At 39.5% G+C, this 21873-nt stretch overlaps 1 protein-coding gene across 1 annotated transcript in view; it reads left to right on the top strand.

Moving 5' to 3' along the window:
* Positions 1-21873, top strand: part of sez6b (seizure related 6 homolog b) — a gene marked incomplete at both ends in the record, with an annotated part of 82000 nt that overhangs the window by 53883 nt on the left and 6244 nt on the right. The window contains 3 exons of the mRNA XM_079823331.1: positions 17035-17231; positions 19725-19919; positions 21572-21763. Coding sequence (XP_079679457.1) covers positions 17035-17231; positions 19725-19919; positions 21572-21763 — 584 coding nt within the window. The remainder of the gene's footprint in view (positions 1-17034; positions 17232-19724; positions 19920-21571; positions 21764-21873) is intronic.

Below are 21873 nucleotides of genomic sequence, written 5' to 3'. Positions count from 1 at the left end.
CTTATTAAAACAGCACACTTTTAGCGGTGATGTAACCGGTGGGAGTGGGGCAGCGAAACAAGTGCATTCTGGGAGTTGTTGTCTTTCATCCATATGAGCCAAAAATAAATTTTCTTGCTTTTCACAGTCTAGAGTGCACCAACTTCTAAAATCTATAATTTATTTAAAAAAAATAATAATAATTTCTACTACATAAATTACCCAATTTAAATACACATCAATTTTTCCAACGGTGAAGTACCCCTTTAATGTGAATCGGATTAAATCGAATTGTTCTGAATTTACAAAAATCGCTCCTTGATTGAATCAAAAACCTATGAATCGGGAATCAAATCATTATTTTAACCTAACCGTTTTTTAATGTGTATTTAATCTTATTAATATGTTCTTTTCAGAGTTTTCTTAAAGGTCCTATGGCATGAAATTTTCATTTTATGAGGTATTTCAACATTAATATGAGTTCCCCTAGCCTGAATATTGTCCCCAAGTGGATAGAAATGTTGATCGGTGTAAAACAAAGTTCTGGCTGTCTTTCTCTGCCTTTGAGAAAATGACAGGCCAGACGAGCCAATCTTGAAGTCTCCTGGTTTGACGTCCAAGCAGGAACGGTTCCCTCCCTTTCCTCCGCCCAGAGAATCTGGCACGCCCATGCAAGCGCCATATTTGTCCTGGAGAGATCAAGGCTTGTGAACGAGTGAATGCTGGCAGTTTCTCAGTGTTTGGATGTACAAATGATAACAGAAGTCTTTTTTCAGTTCCTTCTGATCTGTGATCAGTGATTTCTTATGTGTAGCTAATTATTTATTATTCGTGCACACGCTGCGGCTTCTCTCTCTCCCGACAGAGCAGTGTTTTCGTGTTTTCTATCTTGTGAGTCAGTGTTTTTGTACGTCCTCGTCGCGTCTATCTGTTCTTAAATGTGCATACAGTCGGGAGTTTCTGCTCAACATTGGCAGAGCCACATCTTTAGAGATAAACCTCACGCACGCCGAAGCTCGGGCTTCAACATCCCCGACCCCCAGTACTGCATCTGGCCCACAGCGGAGGCACCAAACGCGGCGTGAGATTAAGCAGAAGGGGGGTAAGCGTGAGGGTATCTGGGCTAGGCTAGCCAGCTTTCCCCACAATAAACTGGATTACATTCGATTACTGCTGTTGTGTCTTTGTTTGCGCTGTGTAAGTTACTCAATGCGCGTCACTGACGCTTTTGATATGATTGTATGAACATATCTAGAAATAATGCTTTAATCAAACTTACTAACTCGTTCATCTCGCTGTAATGGTACATTGCATGTGTTACAAAGATGGTAATAATGATGAAGACGGACTCGGCGTGACTGGGACTCGTGTTTATTCAGAAACTCTCAGATACAAACACAATAAACTCGCGCTGATAGACAGCGCTCTCACAACTCAGTAGTTACTATAAATAACGTTGTTAGCAATCGCTCCGTCTCCGTGATGTCCGGTTCGCGAACGAATCATTCTTTTGAACCGGTTCTTTTTAGTGAACCGAACCAGTTCACCAAATCGGACTGAATCGTTCTAAACGGTTCGCGTCTCGAGTCAGCGCTGATCCATAATTTACTAAAGTTACTAACTTTCTGACATGAGTGACAGCCCCTCTGACTAGAAATAAACTAATAACCTGAAGTATATTCTAGTAACTACAACAGTTCACCCTGAACTGAGACATGCTGAGAGAACTGATGAGAAGTGAACTCAGGTCCATCCGTCTCTCTGGCAGCAGCTCATGCGGCGTAGACCTCGTTAAACCACGCCCCCTCCGCTCATTTCAAATGCAAAGATGTCAGCCAATCCCAACAGTGGGCGTTTTTACTGAAGTCTCACAGCAGACACGCCTCTTGAAGCAGGGCATTCAGCCACAGGCCAAACAGCAGTATAGACAAAATGCCTTTTATTTCCAAATTATGACATTTTATGATTTAAAAATCATACTAACAATATAAGTACACCTCAGGAAACACTATAAAATAATAGAAAAATGCCATGCCATGGGACCTTTAACAAATTAGGATATATGTGATTAATAATAACAAATTATACAAACAAATAACAAATTAATATTCTCCCAAAATCTCTGCATTTGGCCCAGTCTGTTGTGATCGGTCTACCGCTTACAACACGGAAATTAAATGCATATATACGAACAGTAACATTGGTGTCGGTTTCACCGTATCAATTCCAGCGCGACTCCTCATCCTTTTGAAGTGCATGCAAAGTGGATTCAACAGTGCCGAAAACAGCTTCTACTTGACATGAACAACACGAACCAAACTCTTCCAGTTTCAGCTAAAACTACAGTGTTTGAGGGCGGGTCAGAGTAGACGTTGTTCGTGGGCAGCCAGTGAAGACCATAGGCTGGCATTATGCAAATGTGTTACATTATTATGTAGATATGTATCAGGATGAGAGAGTGGAATTGCTGACGACTCGTTGCAGCTGTTCAGAATGAATTCTTTTTTAGCAGATAATACATTTATTTGCTGTGCACTTTGATCGTTATAACTTGGCAGACTTTTTACATTCACAAAGAGCTATATTACACACTGCATAAAGGTAATATTTATAAAGCAGCCTGGTCTCATTGCGAAAATGTACCTCTGGCAACGTTTTTGCAAACCCCAAAATACGTACCAATATGTACATATCACTGCAGTTTCAAAGTGATATGTCCACTGGGTGCCGCCAAAAGCTTCGTTTTTTTCCCGGAACAGATGAGCGTCAATCTGACGTTTTGTGACATTGTTTTTTTAACGTACACCTACACTAAACCCTAAACCTAACCGATAGTGTTAACAAAAGCAAATGTGACAAAAATACAATAGTAACCATGTCTTTTTAGCTTGTGTGAACTCATCTTTGAGCTCTTTTATCATGACTTGTCTTTCACGGGATTCGTACCTGAGCTTTCATTATTACAAGTACAAATCTGTACCAGCTGAGCTACTGAGCAAACTTATTATATAAAAAAAGCAGAGCATATGGAGCAGATTAAGTGATGCAAACTCCAAAATTTATTCATTTACATGGAAAAAAAAAACGATAAAAAGTACTTGCTGTTTTACTGCCTCTAGTGTTCATTTCACTTTGAAACTGCAGAGATATGTACTTATTGGTACGTATTTTGGCGGTTTGCAAAAACGTTGCCAGAGGTACATTTTCACAATGAGACCAGGTTGTTATAAAGGGTGCTTTAATTCAACTGATGTATCTGCTGCATCCTTTACCCACACTGAGATAAGTGTGGATTAAATCCACTGTGGGTTCATCAAGACCTTTCTGCACACTCCCGGTGCACCTATCAGTCTCTAACTGTGGATGCCTACGGACTCAAACATGTATCACCATGGGGCTGCCTTTCTGCTGGGTTTGTCCTTGATGTGGCTGAGATTGCACCACAGTTACAAATTCTGGTGCTTTGCGTCATCTGCTCCCCACTGACCGATTCGGCTCCATTTTGCTCTCACCATCCAAATGAAACACCCGTCATTTCGCTCTGGGCATTTTGTGAGATTTCTGTTCAACTGCGAGGCTGTGACGGCCTAGAACTCGAAGACCTTGATTGGCTTTTCTGAGGATCTCCCAGAGCATACATCTTTAAAGCACTGACACAACACCACAGCTTTTTTCAAATATGCTTTAAACTAAAAAACTGTTTGAATTTCTCTTTGTTGCATCAATAATTACTGCCATCAGCGTGACACGGCGCTTCCTTAGTGGCTCCTGCTGTCAGCCAAGTTCTCAAAGACAAGATAGCTGTTGTGTAGCTTTATGTTGAATTTAATTGAGGGGTCATGGGAGAGGTTGTGTATATCTGTAAATTGCGGTTAACATCACATCAGGTTTACTCAGTTCACGCTCCCTGCTAAATCTCAGGCAGTCAAACTGCTCTGGCAGAGAGATCGAAAGATGGCAAGTGAGAGAAAGAGAGTGATTTTCTCTGCAGTTCCTTGCAGGGTAAAAGACTAAAACTGTTTGGAGATGCAAGCTAAGTAAACACGCCCTCTTCTTACAGGGAAAAATACTCAGACTGCTCTTCCAAAACCTAGTGAGCTGCCTATAGAGGCGGCATTTTAAGGCATCATCGATGCGAAAGGGCAACTGAATTATTTTGCCTCTTAAAGGGTAAAATATCTATATGTTATAAAATAAAATATCTAGCTTATGGTGGACCGCCTTCCGTATTCAACTTACGGAAAAAGCATAACTGCTGCGACGATGATGTCGGACATAGCGTAAAAAACATGACTGGCGCGACTATAACGTACGACTTAGCGTAAGCATTTTGAACTGCGAGAGGTGCTACACTTTCTTTGTAAGTTGAATACGGCAGGCATATTTAAATTTGTATTGCCTTAGAATGAGCTATTTCCATTTCAAATTACACAGTGAAGTCACCATTTTGTGTCACCATGTTTCTTCAGTAGCCCTAAATGGACAAACTCCTCTAGAGAGCGCTAGCTACTCTCTGCTGTCTCAGACGACATCTTTGTCCTGTGTCAGCCACCATAGCTTCTCTATGTGCTTTGAAAGGGAGGGGTGAGCGGTGGGCGGTTGCAATTCGCAACCTCACCCCTAGATGCCGCTAATTTTACACAGAGCACCTTTAAATGGCATTACTCCAGTCCTCAGTCACACGGCCTTTCAGAAATCATTCAGATATGCCGATTTGCTGCTCAGGAAACATTTCTTATAATTTTCAATGTTGAAACCAGTTCTGTTGCTTAATATTGTGTTACTTTTTTTCCCTAAATTCTTTGAACATTATATATACCTTTACTGTCATTTTTAATCAATTTAATGTATCCCTGCTTATTAAACGTGTTAATGTCTTTCAAACTTTTGAACGTAGTGTATAAAATATAATTAAATATATATTTTGCAACATGCTAACTGCAGGTCAAGTCAAGCAATTTGTGCTACTGATGTGTTTCAAATGGCATGACTTATCAGGTTCCATATCAGTTAGGATGCCCTATATAGGCAGCAGGCAGCTTACTAGGTTTTGAAACAGAGTTTAAGAGTCTGCTCTGAAAGAGAATGGCAAATGGGATGTTGAAAAAAAAGAGGGCAGATGAGGGGCATGTTGTGCATAAAGAGGATGCAGAAGTGGGATGCACATTGCACAAAGGTTAATAACAAACTCAACAGAACAACAATTATTTTATTGGATGTTTTTATGAATGTGAAATCAATTATGTGAGCAGGGAAACAAGTGTTGAGTGTGATTGTGCCGTCAGGTGAGGTGCGGAACATGAGGCCCTGCTGTGTCAGACCCAGATAGATTATTCATGCATTCAATAATTTGGCTGCCTTAATTAAGATTCACTAATTTGCATATGGTTTCTTTCGCATTTGTCATGTTTCTCTCTCTCTCTCCTATTGCAAGTGTCCCGACTGCAGTGCTACATTGTGGGACTGTGTAATAAATGACATCCTGGATGTTTTGCTGGAGATGCAGTCAACATAATTAATTTTCCATTTATTTTGTGGTGGAGGTAATGGAGGGAGATGGCAAGTTTTTTTCCCCTCTCCTGCTGGTGAGGATGAGGCCACGTGCTTCTACATGAGGTCCAGATGTCTTTAGACCATTATACCGGTGTGTAGATATTTGCCCCGATTGTAACATCTGTTTTGGTTTGAAACAAGATAAGACAACTCTAAATACGGGTATAAATGGGGTCCAATTTCTTTGGTACTTCTGATATCAACATGGACCTTCATGACACAGATCATGTGAATCATTTGCGTCAAGTTCATATAACTTAATTTGAGAATCAATTAATATGTTGCATAGTTTTCTGCAATTAATTTGACCTAACTGCAATTAAACATATACTACCATTCAAAGGTTTGGGGTCAGTAATCTTTTTTTTTATAAGGATGCATTAAATTGATCAATAGGGACTTAAAGAGTAAAAATCTGTTTCAAATAAATGTTCTTTTAAACTCTTTAATAATCAAAGAATCCTGAAAAAATATATAACGTTTTCCACAAAAAATATAAGAATCAGAACTGTTCAACATTAATAATAATAAGAAATTTAGAATATATAAAATATAGAAAACACTTTTCTCCACTTTTTAGTTTTATATTGTAATAATATACTGTATTACTGTATTTTTTATCAAATAAATGCAGCCTTGGTGAGCATAAGAGACGTCTTTAACAAACATTAAAAATCTCACCGACCCCAAACTTCATTAGTATGAAAATATAATGTGAACATTATCCTATCTTCCAAAAATAAAACAACGTCCCTAATAATGGCCAAATATGCCCCCCCACCCCCACCTTTATTTTGCAATTTGTCTTGTGATTTCATAACTCTCTCGATACTCTTCATAACATGTGTAAACAGGACCATTGATTAAGAATGGATTGGTCTAGGTGTGTCTGGAGTCGTTCTGGTCCATTGCGAAGCATACGCATCCCCCACCCTTATAATTTTCAAATGACCAAATTTATCAAAGGACATATGGGACATTATCAGCCAGGCACATCAAGTGAGACATATAGCCAGGGAAAATGAGCGAGGAGGGAGCCAGCCACAGCTGTTCAGCCCAGAGAGACTGGGAGAGAGAGACTAATAACAAATCTACTTGCAGTCATGCACCCAATTTCCTTATTTCACCCAGTTCTGTACTTATATTCTTGCATGCATCTTCTTACTAGCGATCATTGGCCCGACACAGGTCCTTATTGCTATGTAGGTGTCCTCCTGCAGAGCCTTTTGCTTGAACTTGAATCATGGGTACTGTAATAGCAGGGCCCGGGCCACTGCTGGAGGCTCATTATGGGGCCATAAGAACATTTTAGCCCAATAATGAATATGCACCCACTACTCTGTAATCATTCATCAATGTACGGCGCACTCCCAATTACCTGAGAACGTGGGGCGTAATGAAGGCTGATGAATTCATTTAGCAGGGAGGGTTTCTCATGCTTTATGTGCCGGGCCGTGAATCGGAGGAAGGGGGGAGAGAGGGGCACAGGTGACAGCTGGCACACCTGCACACACTCTTTCATAGACCTAGCCGCACAGTGTGGAACGCTGAATATATCAGCCAGTCAAAATCCAGGATTCCCATGAGTGCTACAGCCCTCTACTGGAGTCGTAGTGCACATCTGTGCAAGATCGACATGATTTAGCCAAGTAGGATGTTCATGCCTTCATGCCTATATGTATTTTTTATAAAATAGGGCTGTCCCTGACTAAAGATTAGTAGTCGTACATTTAAACAATTAGTCGGCTAATCAGTAAGCGCACTATACTTCCACACTCCACATAAACACTTGAATGTGTGCCTAATAATAATGCACATTTATCTTGGTTAACGTTAGAGCGAGCAGCCAAGTTACTTACATGTTTCAAATGATAAGCCATATTTGAGGTCGATGGATGAAAGGCGAACATTTGGATTTCCTGCCCGACATACTGTAATTACCACGCCACCTTGGAATTATAAGGTTCTATCTGCATTCTGACTGGTTTGGAGATATTGAGCTTTAAAGTTTTTTGCATTCCATTTGACTGTGTAGAAAGAACCTTTTTATTTTCTAAATAAAAAGTTCCAAAAAACTTAAAAAACATAATCACATAATGTAAATAAGTTGTCACAGAATAAGAATATGTGAATAACTCAATTTTGACAAAAATGTCAGATAGAACCTTATAATTCCAAGGGGACGTCTGTCTTGTGCAGCACATGTGGTGGTTCTGGTGTCATGTCTCTGGTCCCTTGTCACCCCGCCCTTCTTGTTATCTGATTATTGGTTAATTTGCCCCACCTGTTCTATAGCTCATTTCCTGCCTGATTTGTCACTCTTTATAATCTCCTCGTGTCTGCAGTTCTGTGCTGGATCGTTGTCGTATGTCCAATGTCGTCTGTTCTCTGTCCTGCTACATGTTCCTGCTCCTTGTGTTTAAGTATTTCTAGTTTGATTTTCCCCTCGTGGATGTTTTGTTTGTGTTTGTTTTATTTTGTATTTAATAAATCCCATCTTTATTTGCACTTGAGTCCTTGCTCCCTTTTCATTTAATTTGTTTTCAACTGTCCCTCACGGACTGCTTGACTTTGCTTTTTCCTGGATTTTTTTTTTTTTTGTCTGCAACTATCCGACTAATAAAATTTTGGTTGACTAATATTTAGTCAACTATTAGAGGGCAGCCCTTATATAAAAGATACAATATTGTCAATTACTTTGTCAGTTTTTGCTATGCCAATGAAAATTGTTTCAAATAAAGCAACTAAACCATTGAAGGTTCTCATAGCAAAACAGAGTAGAGATGTTTTGTTCATGAATGTATCATTGTGTTTGAACTAATCTGCTGAGTTAAGGATTCAGTGACTCGCTGATATAGACAGTCATTTTTTTCATTTCCTGAAAGAATCATTTGAACAATTCAGTTGAACGAATGATTCAATGACTCACTCCTAAAGACAGCCACTTCGGAACTTTGTAACTTTGAAACCAGCAGAAAGAGCTGCTGATCACCATGTGGCACTGTTGTTGTTCTCAAACATATAGATATATAAATGTATCAATTGTATATAAATTGTGCTTATGTTTGAGAACAATAATCAAACAGTATATATATTCTACAGAAGGAACTACCTACTATAATATATTATTAGAGCCATAGTTAGTTGTATTTAATTTTGGCCCATGTGTATATTCCTGGAATACTTCCCATTGGAGAACTTCAAGCTTAAAGTACTTCCTTTTCCTGTTTTCTTCCGTGTGGGCACAGCGCTAGCAATGCCAAATTCATGGGTTTGATTGCCAGGGAAAGCTGATAAAATGTAAATGTGCACCCCGAATGCAATGTAAGGCCCCGTCCACACGAAGCCAGAACTTTCCCTATCCAATCTTTTTTTTTTCCTTGTTTCAAGAAATATCTGCGTACACAAGAGAGCATGAAAACGGCTCAAAACGATGTAGTATACATGCCAGGCCAGTATGTGGCACTGTAATTCTGCCACAGAAATACACTAAAAACGGAGAAGAAGAGTTGTGGCTAGAAGGGGTACGGCAACAGTCGGAGGTGAGGTAAAATCTCACAATAAAATAACAATAAATAAATTTGCTACTTACCAGATGTGTTTTATTAACGCATATACCTACCCCAACCCTAAACATACCCTTACAATAATGCAAATACAGTAATTAAACAACGCAGTATTGATGTGCGCATGCCCAGTGCCCGTAGTTGTATCATTTCTAGTCTTCCCCGAGCAGGACGTGGTGTGATGACATCCCTGTTTCACAAAATATACGGATTGGCTGTATACACGAAACCGCAAGGGTGTCGTTTTCAGATTTATCCACTTTAGGACTCGGTTGAAAAAAATAGCGGTTTCAGTCTCCCAAAACGCCGGATCCGTGTGGACGAAACGCCAATACGATGAAAAATATATACGTATACAGTGATACGCGTCTCCGTGTCACTTTGGATAAAAATGTAAATGTCTTTTTGTTTCTGGACTATTTTGACCATATGTTCAGCAGCCTTTTAAGTGGAATATAGTCCGTATTGACCATGAGCTGTTGATTTGTTTATGATTGTTTCTCTCATTTTCCCCTGCATTTTTGGCATTGGGTTACAGTTGGCTTGGCTGCAGAGCTCTGTATGTTGGTTGTGTGCACCTCAGAGAGTCACAGCCTTTAGCAGGCTGGTAATAAATCATGGCTGTCTTATCCCCTCAGGCACCGAGCCAGAACCCAGACCAATATTTAACTTTCTAATTAAAGAAGAACTCTGCAAAAACAGAGGAACTAATTTCTCTCCTTTATTTGAGAAAGCATCATCCTCTATAAGTCTCTCTGGAAATGTTGACAATCCAAATTAAGGTTTAGTCTCTTATATTTGACCGGCTTTTCCCATTGTTAACATTGTACGGCTATTCATGCAGAAGTAACTAGGGCTTATCCACCTTCATCTCTGGAAAGTCCTGTGTTAATTTGCTGCCTGTCCTGAGTCCATTTTAAACAAATCACTGTGGACTAAAGGCCAACCCAGGAACTCTTGGGGCTCCATAGTGGGTTTTATTCCATGTAGAATGACTCCCACACGCTGTAATATATGTAGATATTTCTATATAATAATAGTTTTATTCAACAAAGATGCATTCAATTGATCAAAAGTGCAGGTTTCCACAAACATATTAAGCAGAACAACTGTTTTCAAAATTGATAATAATAAATTACCCCAAACTTTTCAACACTATATACACTCACCGGCCACTTTTATTAGGTAGGCCTACATCTGGGTTTTGCCTTCAGAAGTGCGTTAATTCTCCGGCATAGATTCAACAAGGGGCTGGAAATATTCCTCAGAGATTTTCACGCAGTTGCTGCAGATTTGTCGGCTTCACATCCATGATGCGAATCTCCTGTTCCACCACATGCCAAAGGTCCTCTATTGGATTGAGATCTAGTGACTGTGGAGGCCATTTGAGTTTAGGGAATTAATTGTCATGTTCAAGAAAACAGTTTGAGATGATTTGAGCTCTGTGACATGGCGCATTATCCTGCTGGAAGTAGCCATCAGAAGATGGGCACACTGTGGTTATAAATGGATGAACATGGTCAGCAACAATACTCAGGTAGGCTGTGGCATTTAAACAATGCTCAAATGGTACTAAGAGACACAAAATAACCTACACACCATTACACCACCACGCCTGATCCATACTTTCATGTTGTTTAGGCCAAATTCCTACCCTGCATCTGAATGTTGCAGCAGAAATCGAGACTCATCAGACCAAGCAACGTTTTTTCCAATCTTGCTGTCATCCAATTTAGCTGAGCCTGTGCAAAGTGTAGCCTCAGTTTCCTGTGTGGTTTTCTGCTGCTGTAGCCCATCTGCTTCAAGGTTTGATGTGGTGTGTGTTCAGAGATGCTCTTCGTCATACCTCGGTTGTAGAGAGTGATGGTTATTTGAGTTACTGTTGCCTTTCTATTAGCTCGAACCAGTCTGGCCATTCTCCTCTGACCTCTGGCATCAACAAGAAATTTTCTCCCACAGAACTGTCACAACTGGATCTTTTTCGGGCCATTCTCTGTAAACCCTAGAGATGGATCTGCGTGAAAATCCCAGTAGATCAGTAGTCCTGAAATACTCAGACCAGCCCGTCTGTCATCATCAGCCGTCCACTTTCAAAGTCACTTAAATCAGTTTGAACTTCAGCAGATCGTCTTGACCATGTCTACATGCCTACATTTTGCTGCCATTTGATTGGCTGATTAGATATTTGCGTTAATGAGCAGTTAAAGTGGTGCACCTAATAAAGTGGCCGGTGAGTGTATATTAGGGGTGTAACGGTACACGTATTCGTACCGAACCGTTTCGGTACAGGCCTTTCGGTTTCGGTGCACACGTGTACCGAACGGTTTCTGAATATAATCTTTAACAGTTAACAGTCGGCTTGATTTAAGCGCGGAACACACTTCAATCTGAGTTTCCACACGAATATATTAAGTATTCAGTCCATTTTATCACGAAATTCAAACGATAAATTGCCGTTTTGATGCTCTTTAATGTGGCGTGACTGATCACTGATCACAGTTCAAGCGGCCGCGCAACGCGCACACACGTGTAATCGTGATCGATCATCTCTTCCTAAAGAATAAACATGAATGACCATTTGAAGGTATGTTGAGGATACATTACAACTTACTGTCACGTATCATTATGTGGTGTAATCGCTCAATCAATGTTTCAACAGCGGAAATGGTAATGGACTGCATTTATATAGCGCTTTTAAAGGTCCCCTTCTTCGCGATTCCATTGTTCAAACTTTAGTTAGTGTGTAATGTTGCTGTTAGAGCATAAATAATACCTGTAAAATTATAAAGCTCAATGTTCAATGCCAAGCGAGATATTTTATTTAACAGAAGTTCCCTTTCAAAGCCTACAGCGAACGGCTGGCTTGGACTACATCCTGGTACTTCCTTCTTTAATTACGTCAGTAGAGCAGTAGAACAGACTAACCTCCGCCCACAAAGAAACGCGAAAAAGGGGGCGCGGTCTTGTTGCTATCCCACGTGGAGAAGCGGACGGTCGCGTGGAGAAAAGGAACTGTTGCGTTGAGTGTGTTTATCGCCATGTCATTGAGACGCTGTTATTTTCATCCAGGAGTCAAATCACCTTTGTTTGGCTTTCCCAGGGACGCTGTAGAGATTATTGAACGCATACATCTCTCCGTTAAGAGGCGTGACCTTTCCAACGTGCGCTAAGCTGCTGTCAAATTACAACACAGGAACCGCTTTCACGTGCGCTAAGCTGTGGTCGAATCACAGCACAGGAACCGCTTGCACAATCAGATCACTCGTTAAATCGACAATCACAATACTCGTTACGTATTTCTGAAGGAGGGACTTTATAGAACAAGGAAATCACCAGCCGTTTTTAGGACAGTGGAAACAGCGGTACACAGATAAGTAAATTGTGTGAAAAATACTGTGTTTTTTTACACGCGAAACATGAACACATGTTATATTGCACACTGTAAACACAATCAAAGCTTCAAAAAAACACGAAGAACGGGACCTTTAACAGACCAATGGCCATCCAAAGCGCTTTACACATTGCCTCACATTCTCCCATTCACACACCGACGGCGGTGTCAGCCATGCAAGGTGCCATCCAGCTCGTCGGGAGCAGCTGGGGTTAGGTGTCTTGCTCATGGACACCTCGACACTTGGTCAGGTGGAACCGGGGATCGAACCACCAACCTTCCGGTTTGTAGACAACCTACATGAACCACTGAGCCACTGCCGCCCAAAGGGAAAGACCTCAATATAACTGCTTAACAATAAGCTAAACAATGTCATGTAGCGTCACATTTACCTCAGGCAGTCATTCAGTGTCCTCAGAATTTTATTCACTAGAGAAATCAACTCTTTCACTAAATATATGCACCATATATACGCCTATATATTAATTATATTTTACTTAACCTGTTAATGAGGTCTTGATTATTTCATGTATGTTTAAATAAACCTGTCATGAAAATGACAGACACTGTGTATAAATGATTATATTTCAACAACGAATTGGAGAAAAAATATTTTATAATTAGATTTAGAATTTATTGCAAACACTGCCTTATGTGAAGTTTACATGTTTGAGTACTGTGTTATTTGAGTGTTGATTATTATACCTAAAAATAAATAGCAACTGAATTTAGGCTAATAGTTTGGGCTCTGTTTAATATTAATGTGCAAGTAAGGGCTCCCTATATAGTTTACAGCAATATCTTCAATAAACTTTTAGTTATAATTGAATTCATTTAAGGACAGACACTTTTTCCCCCCACTAAACCACTGTTTAATAACAATAAATAAAAAGCAATTTTGTAAAACTGCTGTAACGAACCCGTACCGAACCGTGACTTCAAAACCGAGGTACGTACCGGACCGTCAGTTTTGTGTACCGTTACACCCCTAGTGTATATATAATATTATTTTATGACACCATTTTTTTTTTGTACATTTTAATATTTCTTAACACATTTGAATTATTAACTGTGTTGCACACCTGTTTAACTTTATTTAGTTCATCCTGCATTTTTACTTTAAGTTACTGTAAGTTTTTAAAGACATGCAGGGGCTTGCTGTGCCCTGGGACCAAAGCTGCTGTTAGTATGTCGAGCACAGGCCCATCGTGCCCAGCCCTCAACACAGGGGATTTGATTGGAAATGGTGTTTTTCCAGCATGGCAATCATTCAGGTATATGATTCTTCACTAAACAGACATGGGGCAGAGGAGAAAAAAACTGGATGCGGCTGAAGAATTTGTTCACCCCGACGCATACAAACAGTTGTTCTCAGTTGTAGCCCGTCATCTGTGTAAATTACAGATATAGGCTCGGTTTTGCTTGACATATGATGGATCCTTATGTATTCGTTTTTCAAAACAAAAAAATCACCAGATGCAAAATCCTTCTACAAAATACTCCCATTTGTTTCTCAAAAAACAGAATTAAATGCATCTTCACAGCTTTCACCAGCAGAAATGTATTTCAACCATCTCTGAGATGCAGAGAATGTCTCGATTGACATTTCTTTTTTGTTTATTTAAAAGGCAGTATTTGTCACTTCCTTTTCGTTGTGCTGAGCAGAGGACGATGTGTCTGCGAGCCCCATATGAGAATTTAATGCATTCTGATGGCGGCTGTGTTGTCGGCCAAGTCAAGCTGAGCCTGTTTTTGTGATTAAACAAAATGAAATTACTGCCAGCAAATGGAAAGCATGATTGATTTTCTCGGCAGATACGGTGTGCGACTACGCAAAGGCTTGTTTAACTTCATCACAACAAATCCAATAAGGGCTGACACAGTTTCACTCTCTCCGGTCCTCAGAGCAGGTCAGGGACTCTTCTGGCTTAAATGTGTTTCCCAGTGGAAATAGATACAGAGATTTTCCTGCATGCAGTATTAGAGGACTGTTGACAGTTGAATAATATACATCTGTATGTAACAGTAAGTGTGTGTGCGCGCGCATGTGTGTAAGCCATAATTTAAACATCCTGTCTTCATTTTGCTTGAATGTAACCATTCTGCCTCGTGCAGCAGCAGAACAGAGATGATGAATTATTCCCCTCTCTTCAGTAATGACTTCCATTACTGCCCACTTGTGATTAATTAGTGACAAGATAGAGTGTGTATGCCACCTCCTGAATCACACCCCCTCCACCAGTGACTGGCCAGACTGTCTAGTTCTGGTGGACGTCAGCCACTGTTACAGATCACATTCACATAGAAATAGACATATACCGTATATGCTGTAATATGCCTCAATATGTCTGTATTTTTGTAGTATAGGCCAATTATTTGTGCAGCAGTGTGCATCAGATGTCAAGGTAACGCTTTTCATTGACATTTATTTAGTAGACTGGGATTTTTGTCACCTTTGTGTAAGGCTGTCAGGCATTAAAAAGTGTCCTGAAGGTCATACATTCTCCAGGCATCAGGCTTGGATCCCCCTCTGGTTTTAAAAAAAACCTTAGTTTTATGTTTGATATAATCTAAAACTGAAGTGTGGATGGGAGAGACAGTTAATTCCTACTAATATTTCTATTGAATATAATATATGCTAATTCACACATTTGAGTTCAGTAAGATTTCTTTTAAGAAATAACATTTTTATTCAACAATTGGGTGCTTTAAACTGTTTTCAACATTGATAATAAGTAGGGCTATGTGTATTTGTATTTGGTTCAGAACTTATGCATACCGAACAAATACAGTATCGTTTTAACTGCTGTACGTGCGGAACTTCTCTGTGTGCCGAACGTAATTTCAAACACTATGTTGCGCTTCAAACTAAATCATAAACCTATAGTTTGTCTTACAGTCAGATGTGTGTGTTGTTTAATGTATTTGAGACCCGTTTTCCTCAGTGCACAGCTCTTATTGTATACTTACCTGTAAATGTTACAAATTCACAGTATTTCCATTTCGCATAAAGGATTATTTGGACAGCAAGCGAGTCTACATTTTAACTTGGCAGATTTCAATGAACGAGTGCCAACGCTTGCATCCTCGTCAAATAGACAGAGCGGATTAGAATAGGAGACATTCCACAATAATTATAACCTAATAATTCTACCATATTTTGTGTAAGCACTAAAAATCCCTTCCCCCAATTACAACAGCACCATAAACTACAGTGTATGAAGCTGCCAGTTGCAGTATCAGACTTTTCTTTTGTTATATATATATATATATATATATATATATATATATATATATATATATATATATATATATATATATATATATATATATATATATATATATATATATATATATATATATATATATATATATATATATATATTCAGTTAACCACATTTTTTTAATAAGAAAAAAACATGATTTGTGTTTTCCACCTGCTGTACTGAAAACGTAACCGTGACTTCAAAACTGAATTATGTACTGAACCGTAATTTTAGTGTACCGTTACACCCCTAATAATAAGAAATGTTTCTTGAGAAGAAAATCAGCATATTAGAATGATTTCGGATAGATCATGTGACACTGAAGACTGGACTAATGATGCTGAAAATTCAGCTTTGCCATCACAGGAATAAATTACATTTAATAAATATTCAAATAAAACAGTCAATATTTATGCTGCTACTGTATTTTAATCAAATAAATGCAGCCTTGAACATAAGAAACTTCTTTAAAATCTTCAAGAATAAAAAATCTACCGATCTTTAAACTTTTGAACAGTAGTGTACATATTGAATGTCATATAAATATTATATATTTCCTGTGTCCTGTGTTTACAGTTGTAAAAATGAAAGTATTTAATTTAATTTGCATTACTACATTTATTTTAGTGAAATTTAAACAAAAGAAATATATATTTTGTTAGTTTTCCTCTTCTTAATTTAAATTAAAAGTGATACTGTCAAGCACGTGGATGTTTATAAGTTAAACCCTAGATCATTTTAAATGTCTCTAAAATGTTAAAACAAACCCTACATCCTTGAATTAGACAATTTAATTCTAATTGTAAAATCTATAATAGTTTCACAACAAAATTCAAAGCATGTCTGTGATTGAGCTTCTCTTGAATTTGCCACAGGGAAGCTGCCAAATGTTCTCTCTCTGGCTCCTGAATATCAGGAAACTGATTTTCCAGCTATTTCTAAACATGAGATAGGAGGAGTTGTTTCCCCCTCTGCTGAATCATTTACTCTTTATAGTCTGAGTGAAATGAGTGTGCTTTGTGATTGCATGGCTATTGAAACTGTGGCCAAAAAATGCTTAACAAAAGCAGTGGGAAAACATTAAACAGCAGAAAAGATTTCATTTGCACCAAGGAAAAGAGAAAAGCGCTGAGGCTGGAAAATATGGACTAGTGGAAGAGAAGTGAGTAGGGAGGTCAGAAATCTGTCAGGGGCCCTGGTATTGCTTTGAGGTGAGACCTGAACATCTGAGATAGAGGATTAGTCTGGGATTGACCTGTTGTGTATTATCTGTTCGCAGTCTCCACATGGGAAAGAATGACCTGCTGACTTTCTACGACGGAGATGACCTGACTGCAAAGATATTGGGCCAGTACAGCGGTTCCCGTCCTCGCTTCAAACTCTACACCTCCATGGCTGATGTGACCATCCAGTTCCAGTCGGACCCTGCTACCAACATCTATGGTTACAACAACGGCTTTGTGGTGCACTTTTTTGGTAATGACCTGTTTAACCCTTTCTATGGCACTTTCTCAGCTTCAGTACAGTACACATTCAAAAGTTTGGTTCTTTTTTAAAAAGAAATTACTACTTTTATTCAGCAAGGACACATTAAATTGATCATAAGTGACAGTAAAAATTTTTTGTTACAAACGTTTTCTATTTCAAATAAATGCTGTTCTTTTTAACTTTCTATTCATCAAAGAATCGTGAAAAACATCCTTCAAAAATATTAAGCAGCAACTGTTTTCAACATTTCATGTGACACTGAAGACTGCTGAAAAATCAGCTTTGTCTGATAATATTTGTTAATAATATTTCACAATATTACTGTTGTACTGTTTTTTATCAAATATATTCAGCCTTGATAAGCAGAAGAAACTTCTTTCAGAAACATTAAAAAGGGTTACAAACCCCACATTTTTGAATGTGCATGTCTGTCTCATTAATCTCAAATGTAGCCAGATGAAGCTCATTAATTATCTGCTTATGAGATTTATTTGAGATACCGCAGGGATTGCCAATCTCAGTATGATGAAAAGGTGGTGAGGGAAAGAGGGAGAGAGAGGTTATAGGGCGAGAGCCACAGCTGGTTTAGTCCTCACCTTTCCTGGGGATAAAGTGAAGGTCATTCTTCTAACAGCTTCTCTTGGTGGCCGACTACTGCGCGATATCAGATAAAATATAATACATACTATTCTGAGGGTGGAAGAATGCAGATGATTTTTAGAGTGGACTGAAATGGACTGCTTTTCCATTTCCTTTATGCAGCACAGAGGGAAGATTTCTCCGGCAGCTCCTGCAGGTTCTGGGGATTTGGCCTTGCAGAGGCGCTAACAATTACAGTGCATGTTTGTACTCATTAGCCGCATTTGCCGGGTGCCGTGCCCTCCCAATCTTTGCCACTCTAAGAATGGACATCAGCAAAACGCCTGCCAGCTGTCTTGTGCTGCTCTATTCATATTTTTAATCACAGCCAAGCTGATTCCTAGCATTTGATTTATCAGTCATTAGGCACAACACCTGTGGTTTGTTCAGGGACATGGTGAGAAACAAAGAAATTGTTTGCAAGCATTATTGAACATTCTGTTTCTCCCTCTCTCCCTCTTGCTCTTCTAATCAAATTAATTGAGTCTCACTTCATAGGAAAGAATTTGATGAGAAATCATCTTCATAGGAAAAGGCAATTTGATGAGAAATATTTGAGAGCACATGATAATCTCTGACTTTTGATTGCAAACTGTGGCATGTTAGCAAATCTAAGGCCCTGTTTACACAAGATGCGTTTTGGTCAATCGGATCACAAATAGACGAGGCAGACAAATACACCTGGTGTTAGTTTACACCTGGTGTTTTAATCTGTCGCTTTTGTCCACTTTCAACCACTTTCTTAGAGGGAAGGGTCTATGGGCAGGTAAATGGATGGGTGTTTTAATCTAATGGACACAATAACTCATGCGTTTTCATATGAACGCGTCCAGAGACGACGGAAAAACATACAGAGAGCAGCTTTCGTTTCTGCTCTAATAGCCGCAAGACCACTGCGAACGCTGTGAGTGCGTGTTAGAAAGCAGAAATGGTGAGAGAACGTTGTTTTTTGTTACGTTTTTCATCTTCAAACCAAATGTGGGTCTAGCTAGTGCAAATGTTTACGCTTGAAGTTAGTAGGCGATCTTTTGTGGTTATTTCATGTGAGATGGTGGTCTAGTGGGTTAAACCATGGACCTGATACGCAGAAGGTTGCTGGTTCGATCCCAGTGGTCACCACCAATGTGTCCACTTTACTCCACGTTGCTCCAGGGGGATTGTCCCTGTAATAAGGGCACTGTAAGTCGCTTTGGATAAAAGCGTCTGCCAAATGCGTAAATATAAATATTCGACCACATAAGCATTTACATTGCGAAAGCAATCCGGTCGAATGTGCTTTCGACTACCTCTGGAAGTGTTCGAAAGTGTATAAGCTGAAAACATTTTAGACCCCATTTACACCTGTATTTAGCGTCGTCCACTAGTGATCCGATCGACCAGTACCAGGTGTAAACAGTCTCTAAGCGCATTGTTAAGACCTCTTCAGAAAATTGTAATCTTCCAAATATGAAATTTACCAAAATGAAAATTCTGTCCTCATTTATTCACCCTCATGTTATTCCAAACCTGTATGCCTTTCTTTCTTCTGTGGAACACAAGAATTTATGTTTGTTCAATATTTTGAAGAATGTTGGTAACCAAAGCATTTTGATGATCATTGACTTCCGTTGTATGGACAAAAAAACACTAAGACATTTCTCAAGTCAAATTGACTCGTCAATCAAAAGTCAGAGTTTGTTAAATGATCTCAAATATTTCTCATAAGATTCTCCCAAAACAAATCATCTGTGTTATGCAAATAATAACGTTATAGCTCAATACTCTCACTGTATGCAAGCAATTTTCTCATATGATTTTAAGAGAAATATCTTGATGCATCGAATGAATTTTTTTGTTTTGCAGAGGTTCCCCGTAATGACACCTGTCCAGAGCTTCCGGAGATCTCTAACGGCTGGAAGACCACATCTCACCCTGACCTGGTGCACGGCACGGTGGTGACCTATCAGTGTTACCCAGGCTTTGAGGTGGTGGGCACTGAAATGCTCATGTGTCAGTGGGACCTGACTTGGAGCGGAGACTTGCCCAGCTGTGAAAGAGGTGAAAACACACACACGCACACACTCTCATGAAGATAACCACTCTCTCTAAAATCCATTTTCACCCCACTTCCAAACCAACACGCACTGCCTATTGATCAAGAGCATTGCTGTGCTTCGAAGCTAGATGAGCTTTTGAATTCCATTTGAGGGTGGAATTTCACAAGTGCCTGTTCGCCTCTGCAACTCGGTCCCATTCAAGGACAGGTGAGGAGTGAAGGAGGGCTTTGTGGGTAATCACTCACTTTTCTTTCAAGGGCGACTTTACGGATGAAGCAGGTGCCATTTCACTTTGTAGTCTTGGTGCATCGTAGTCTTGAGTCTTCCTCTCTGTGCTCACGCCTTACGATCGTTTTGTGAAGATGATTTCTGTGATTTTGCGAGACTTGTTATTTCACTCTACACCCCCTTGTGAGCCTGCATCGAGTGTTTCATCAACAAATTTCAAAGCAGGGTAGCTCCGCGGCTTACTGTTGTAGCCAAAGTCGTGCCAGTGCTTGAAATTAAATCTTGTCGCCTGGCTATTGTGTAGCTTGGACTCACTGTGTGAGTGTGTAATACTGCAGGCTCCCAGGACGTCCGCAGACATTCGTCGCTTGAAGAACTGCAGACAGGACACACGCATGACCCTGGGGTCCAGTTCCCGCCGCTGTCGCTCACAAAAACAGCAGGCGAAAAGCAGCGGGGCCCGTTATCCGGTTCAAAGCTTCTCACCCGCCATGCAAACATCATTAATTTTACTCACCTTTCCCGTCCCCTCTTACTGCCCCTCTACTACTGGGGAGAGAATTGGGTTTGCAGCTGGGCAGGCTGGAGCGAAGTAATCTTTTTATTATACTGCACTGTATGTCCATACAATGCCCTGAGATCAAAGTCACATGCTCTTCTTGCCTTATACTGTCTGGGTGAGATGAGCGGTGGCCCCTGGTACTCTGATTTTGTGCAACCACATGTATGACGTGCGATGTGAAGAACAAAGAAATCAGAAAACACACTGATGCACCTTGAATTCACTGTATATTGCTTTGGATAAAAGTGTCTGCTAAATGCATAAATGTAAAAAAAAAAAAAATTAAAGCAGCTAGTAAGTAAAAGATGTGAAAACTGCAAGAATCACAAAATAAAATGGTAAATCATTTATTCTGATCCAAAAGCATTGTTTGCTCAACAAATATTTGTATTTAAGGCATTGGTGCCACCCTCAGGTGAAAGTAAGAACTACAATACAAATCAACTAATTAGTTGATAGTAACATTGAACACACATACTGTTACATATTGTATAAAATTTAATATTGCATGTTTATAGTGCCATGTTAATGTAATTACATGTTTTATTATGATGCTTACATTGCAAAGCCATGCAAATAATGATTTTTCATGTAGACCACCGTTCAAAAGTTTGGGGTCAGCACAATTTTTATTTAATTTAAGTTATTGTTTTTATTCAAGTGCATTAAATCGTTCAAAAGTGACAGTATATAATTTTCAGAAAAGAAGAAAAATATCTAATAAATGTTGTTCACAATATTTCACAATACTAGTTGTTATTGTATTGTTTTACTGTAAATAAATGCAGCCTTGGTGAGCATAAGAGACAACTTTTTCAGACCTGTTCCACTTCAATATTGTTTGAACTCTATTTCTTTGCCAGTCCTGTCATGCCCAGACCCCGGCACAGTGGAGCACAGTCGCAGGGTGATGTCAGGACCGCGTCTCATCGTGGGCTCTACTGTCCAGTACATCTGTAACAAAGGCTACTCACTGTCCGGAAACAGCCTCCTCTCCTGCTACCACCGTGACTCCACCGGCCCCAAATGGAGCGAGAAACTGCCCAAATGCGTTCGTGAGTACCTGATTTTATTCACAAATAATCCCATATATACACCCCTAAAGATGCACACACACATAGTGGTTGTTAACTGTATAATAATTACAATTTAATCAACTTGCAAT

This window comes from Gobio gobio (assembly GCF_949357685.1).
Source record: "Gobio gobio genome assembly, chromosome: 8".
In the NCBI taxonomy this organism is placed as follows: Eukaryota; Metazoa; Chordata; class Actinopteri; order Cypriniformes; family Gobionidae; genus Gobio; species Gobio gobio.
Note: the sequence above shows the minus strand (reverse complement) of the source record. Positions and strands in the feature narration are given on the sequence as shown.